This window comes from Amblyomma maculatum, chromosome 3 (genome assembly GCF_055883805.1).
Source record: "Amblyomma maculatum isolate TAMU_Amacu chromosome 3, ASM5588380v1, whole genome shotgun sequence".
Taxonomy (NCBI): Eukaryota; Metazoa; Arthropoda; class Arachnida; order Ixodida; family Ixodidae; genus Amblyomma; species Amblyomma maculatum.
In genome coordinates, this window is record NC_139346.1 from 109,185,118 (window position 1) to 109,191,549 (window position 6,432).

General features: G+C 44.9%; 1 protein-coding gene across 1 annotated transcript in view; it reads right to left on the minus strand.

Annotated features, from left to right (window-relative positions):
- Nucleotides 1-5,515, minus strand: part of LOC146195673 (uncharacterized) — a 50,393-nt gene extending 44,878 nt beyond the window's left edge. The window contains exons 1-2 of the mRNA XM_084596255.1: nucleotides 5,438-5,515; nucleotides 4,151-4,291 (exon numbers count right to left, since the gene is read on the minus strand). Of these exons, the coding sequence (XP_084452381.1) occupies nucleotides 4,151-4,291; nucleotides 5,438-5,515 (219 nt within the window). The remainder of the gene's footprint in view (nucleotides 1-4,150; nucleotides 4,292-5,437) is intronic.
- Nucleotides 5,516-6,432: the final 917 nt, after the last annotated feature.

A 6,432-nucleotide genomic window follows, 5' to 3' on the forward strand; every position in this document is an offset into this window, starting at 1 on the left:
GTTTTCCTCAATCGAAGCTTAATTTTGGCAACAAGAAGCTGATGATCGGTGCCACAATCGGCCCCAGGCCTTGTTTTTACTGCTTGTATAGCGCTTCTCCATCTCTGCCGGCAAATAATATAATCGATCTGATTCCTGTATAGACCGTCCGGTGAAATCCATGTGTACAGGCGCCTCTTGTGCTGTTGAAAATGAGTATTCGCTATGGTCAGGTTGTTTTCTTGACAGAACTCTACTAGCCTCTGCCCAGCTTCATTTGGCTCACCAAGACCGAACTTGCCTGTAATTCCGGATATTTCTTCACTCCCGCCCTTAGCATTTCTCCTATGAGAAAAACGACGTCTGATGATGGGGTGCGGTCTAAAAGGCATTGTAGGTCCGCATAAAATCTCTCAACGTCAGCTTCTTCAGCAGCAGTGGTCGGTGCATAGACTTGGATAACTGTTATGTTGAAAGGGTGACCTTGGATCCGAAGTGAAATCATTCGGTCGTTTTTGGGGTTGTACCCTAGCACTGCTTTGCCCATTCTTCTGTTTACTATGAGAGTGACCCCATTCCTTCTCTTGGATTCGTGCCCACAATAAAAGACATAATGGTCGCCGGAGTTAAATTCTCCCATTCCGGTCCACTTGAGCTCGCTGATACCCAAGATATCAATGTTCAATCTGTCTATTTCTCGCTTGACGATATCCAGTTTACCTTGCGTCATAGATCTTACATTCCATGTTGCTATGGGATATATCTCCTTGCAACATCGGACTTTCCGGTCGCTTCCCGACACATCCACAACTGAGCGTCCTTTTGGCTTTAGCCCAGCCGCTTCATTCGTCCTGGAGCTACTAGGAATCGCCCTTTGTTCATCCCCAGTAACATGTGGGACGCCTTCCAACCTGGGGGGCTCATCTTCCGGTGCCATATCAATAATGGTATTGTGACTGGCCATAGAGTTTTCTTGGCAGGAAATACTGGAGTGGGTTGCCATTACCTTCTCCAGTGAATCACATTTTGTCAGAACTCTCTGCCGTGACCTGTCTATCTTGGGTGGCCCTACACAGCAGAGCTCACGACTTCATCGAGTTTCGCAAGCCCCTCCGCCACGACAAGGCAGTGATCCATGAAGGGGTCACTAACCATCACTTACTAGTTAAAGCGGTGTTTAACTAACACTAACCCTATAAAGTCCCGGAGCATCAAGGGACAAGAAGTGGAAGCTGTGACAGATTTTCTCTTCTTGGGCTCCAAGATTACCTCGGAAGGAGACCGCAGCCATGAAATTAGGAGGCGCCTGCTTCTGGGAAAGAGAGCAATGGTTATTCTTGACCGCCTAGTAAAGAGCAGAGACATTAGTCTGCCAACCAAGATCCGTATAACTCGTGCTATGGTCTTTCCAGTTGGGATGTATGGATGCGAGAGTTGGACTGTGAAAAAGGCTGACCGCCGAAGAATTGACGCGTTTGAATTGTGGTGCTGGCGAAGACTCTTGAGAATTCCTTGGACTGCCAGAAGATCAAATCAGTCGATATTGTCGACCATAAACCCTGACTGCTCATTGGAGGGTCAAATTCTAAAGTTAAAGCTCAGCTACTTTGGTCATCTGATGAGAAGAGAGGAGTCGCTGGAGAAAGATTTGATGTTGGGAAAGGTTGAGGGTTGCCGGAGAAGGGGTAGGCAGCGAACGCGATGGTTAGATGGCATCCTCGAGGCACTGCAGATGAAGTTATGTGATGTTAGGAAGATAGTGAGAGACCGGAAAGCGTGGCGTGACATGGTCCATAGGGTCGCGAAGAGTCGGACACGACTGAACGACTGAACTGAACTGACTGAACCAGACATTAACTAATACTCAGAAAGTACAAGTCATGGTTAACTATTACTAATCAATAGTAATGGTTAGACGTTTCGATACGTCCACAGCCGTCACATGGTGACGTCATCGGTCATGACGTCATTACCGCATGTGACGTCATCATTACGTCACATTCGGTCATGTCTAATAACCTGAAGTGATAATGACGTCACATCCGATTATGACGTCATGACTGGTGATAACGTCAACATGATATTCTCGCTTATACAAAGCTAACCCCACCGGTCGTTCCATCCAGGCGTCCGTGGGGCGCCTTTGATTTGGCGCTTCCTCGAACGGCGCACCACAGAGTATATATAGAAATAGACGCAGTACGGCAGGCATCAGCGACGTTTAAAATTGGTTGACAGAAAAGGAAAGGCGCAGTATCTGTCACAATTCTAGTCAATCACAAATGGTCTAGCAGTCAATGCCTAAGCAGCGCGGCGGGGAAGGCTTGAAGCACTTTAGTGAGCCAAAGTTTCCCCCCTTGAATTTCTTTTTTTTTTTTCAAAATAACTGGAAGATACACTGGTGCAATCTGTTCAGCGAGATCGCACACCACGGCGCACTATATTTGCACGTTAAAGTGCAGTAGAAAAACGATTGAGAAAATTGACTTAAACACTATAGTGTGAAATTGCAGTGAAAATCAAAAGGTAGCTATTTTTTTTTTTTTTTCAGAATTGTCATCGTGACTTGCGGTGCTGAACGTTCAAAAAACGCTTCGAAAGCTATCGAACTTGCCTTTCCACCACTACACTTTAGTGAAATGGTGCCACTTGAAGAAATACAAAGGCAATATGTGTACCAGTGCAGAAAAAAGTAAACGGAGCACGCTATTTGTTTCTAAAGTTTTTCAGCGGCTTTTACTAACTGTGTCCCGGACTAGGGACCCGATCAGCCTTCCCTAAATTCAAGCCAATGGGACTTTCAATAAACGTTTTCATCATCATCGTCATCATTATCATGCGTTGCCTAATTGAAACTGGCGGTCGTGGTATGTGGAAAACAGTACTATACGCCAGTGCGCTTTCGTTTAGACAAGTGATGCTTTCTTATCTCCAATGCAAAAGGCGAGATTTCAATTTGAACGGAAAAGCGCGCTCCGTTTACTTATGCCCGCACCTGTACTTTACGGCACAAAATACAATTACGTGATTCATGTAAACACACTACGCTCAAAGACCTCGTTTTAGATGTCTGCACTGCGACAAAGCCAGCATAATGTGCTTTCTAAAGCGCGTTTTTCGCATTCAATGTTTCGAACCACAAATTTTATTTACAAACTTTTTAAACCAAACTCACTTTCACCATCGAAGGTCTTCAGTTTCGAAATATAATGTTGTGCACTAAAATTTAAAAAAAAAATTAACAAGCTGAAAAGTTGGGTTTCCTTGATCACACTTCCTTATAAGCCACTCTAACAAGCAGGTATTTCCCACCTTGTCGTACAATACACCGGCATAGACCGAACAAGCGTATTTTTCGTGGCGTGTGAAAGAAATTTAGTAATTTAAAACAGCCCGTATATGCCTGAACTTCAGGAAATTAAAAAAATATATTCTCGATATAAAATATATTTCACTTTAGTGTTCAGTAGGCATCCTTGTATTTATTGAAATATTTTAGCTCAGCACCGGCTTTCCAGCAATCCTGTACACACTTTAGGATTTAGAGTTTTCGAAAGCGCTAGAGCTAGTCACAGAGAATGACATCCTATTTTGTGTGGTAAAAGTTGAGACTGACTATGTGATAATCTTCACCGCGAATAATTATTTTTTTTTGTCGTAACCAGTAAACTTTGCTCGCTTTCTTTCCAACTAAAATGTGGTCGATGCGATCGAAACTGATCAATACTACCAGAGAAGACTGGCTGCTATTTTCAAGCACAGGCAATGCAAGAACGCTCAACAAACTTAACACCACGCTTGCAAAATAAGCATTTGATCCATATTTAAAATGGGCTATCCGGCGCAACCTTTTGTGCAATGAACCTTTAGAGTTCCTGCGAGCAAAAACAAAAAGCGCTGTCCTACATGTGTATCACTAAGTGTAGGTGCTAAATCAAACACAGAAACCCAGTTTCTACTTTCGAATGCTTTAGGTCAATGTATATATAGCAAGTTTTGTAGCAGGCAGTTTTGCTCCCTTACTAATGCAGTGGTCATCGCATAGAGGGCATGAAGGAAGGACAACTGAGCTGTCGCCACGCAGCCGCCACCTACACATTGATGTTCCCACGAATGAAGCGAAGTGAACACTTCCTTAAGACGGGCCCTTGTGAGCGGCCGGTGGGCTCACCCTGGGTATGGTGTCTCCGCGTTGCGTGGACACGATATCTCTGAGAGCTGGGCTCGCCTCGCATAGCACGGCTGTGGGCAGCAGGTAGTCACTCTCCCTCAGCTGGATCACGGCGACGCAGTTCAGCGAGCCGTAGTCCACCTGCAAGCGAATCAGTGACGTCAGCACTGGTCTCTTCCATGTTTTCTTTCTCAATTTTGCGCCCATCATTTCTTCATGACATTCAGCAAGAATTGAAATGTGTTTACTAATTGAAATTTAGGACGCTGAAAGCTGCTGTTTCCGCTGCTTCCAACACTCATCGTTGTGACAATCTATAATTTCAAAACCGACAGACGGACGCCTCCGGCAAACCTCAGATACGATCATTTAAGAATGCTTTTTATTTGCGTGCACATATCTGCTGTGGTAAACAAAAATACATGGAAGTGATTCGGCAAAGCCTGTAAGTAACATTTAAAGCAGGCTTGTTGTTAAGATTGTTTTATATGTACTATTCAGAGGTATGATCGACGACGTAAAAGGCATGACGACCATACCGCCCGCGACGGTATAGATGCGCCTTTGACATAGCAGAAAAGTGGAAGCCAAATAAGCAAAGAGTGCGAAAAAGCATGCATTTGCTAAGCCTCATTTCGAATAAAAGGCGATAGCATTTCTTGGCAACTTCATACCTATTACTTGTAAGACTCCATCTTTGGGAGTGTTCAAATAAAGTCAGCTTGCGTATCTCTTCAAAATTCCGCCACTCTACGATCCGGTGCCTTGAGCCATTGAGCAAAGAACAAGTGGTATAACTGGTTATGGACGTGATAATTTGTACTATAGTACAAATTAGCACGTCCATAACCAGTTCATCGAATTCATCGTTTGACGGTTTGGCCCCGTTTTTTAGAGGGACCAATGTTTCAACTCTACTTAAGCCCATTAAACTGTTAATCCAATACCTTTTTGTGCCTATTTACACGGCTGACAGAGACGTCGGTGCACTGAACCCTTAACAAGTACTTTTGGGTTAGGGCTGGTCGGCACGACGAATGGCAACAGGCGCTTATTTACAAGAAATCATGGAGGGCGAATTAATGGATGGGGGCAGCTAATTGATCAGAAAATGAATGCGCAATCATAAAATGTGCTGTCCCTGGCATCTTAGCTAGAAGTCTTGAGGATCTGTACAACCTCATCGCCATTTACACTCTTGAAGTGGCATATTAGGTACACCGCACATGGTCAGCGCTTGAGGCATGAGAAAACCACAACGCCGAAGTGAGCCATTTAAGAGCTTACGAGGTTGCCGATCTCCTTGCTGAATCCGGCGCTTCCGCTGAAGGCCGCGCTGCCGCGGCGTTGTTCTTCCTCAGCCATGGCCATGGCGGCGGCGGCGGCCGCGGTGGCGCCGTGCGGCCGGCTGTACCGACCGCGCTGCCGCTACTTACAGCCTAGGGACGCCGCCCAAGCGCAGTCGGCCCATCGGTGGTAACACGCCGCGAGAGGCCCCTGCCGGTAGCGGAGACCTTCTTCGTCTTCTCCCTCGGTGCATATGGCACGTACCTTAATGGGGGATTGGCATGAGTTTAGTGCACGTGTAAGAATAGAATTCACGAAGGCGATTTAGACTGTATGATAAATTACATAATAATTAGGGTCTATGCTGCTAAAGCAATCTTGAAAATTTTTAAGGTGATTCGAATAGCAATCAATGAAAGGAGTATATATAAAAATGCAATTAAATTTTGTAACTATAATCCAGACAGAGCAGCGCTAACCAACTTATCTTCCTGTCGCAATATTATAGCTAGGAAGTAACACATCAGTTTTAGGGCATGATCTTTGACGATTGCACCAAATAAGTAGAGGACAGGAACTGCAAATGGTAGTCCTATGCGAGCCAGAGGAATTTTTAGACAATTTCTTCTCTGAGCAGTATACGTGCGGCAGGAGAGGATGTAATGATCAATGCTTTCTACGTCATCACCAGACGCACAAATATTCGACGGCGTGTATCCACAGCGCCATAAATAAAGATTGAGGCAAGGAATTCCACAACGCATGACCGTCATATAGACCTCACATTGCCTCGAGTTACAATATCGCGCATTCCATGGGAAATTCAAATGCTCGAAATCCCCAGTCGCAAGTAGTGGTCCATGGCTCAAGGAGTGCAATATTTGAAACCGTTCAAAACAGGATATATTGATCAAAATTACGCTCGACATAACATCGGCAACCGGCCCATTGAGAGCAGATTTCACTAAGAAATCGGTCATATTATTGGAAGTAAT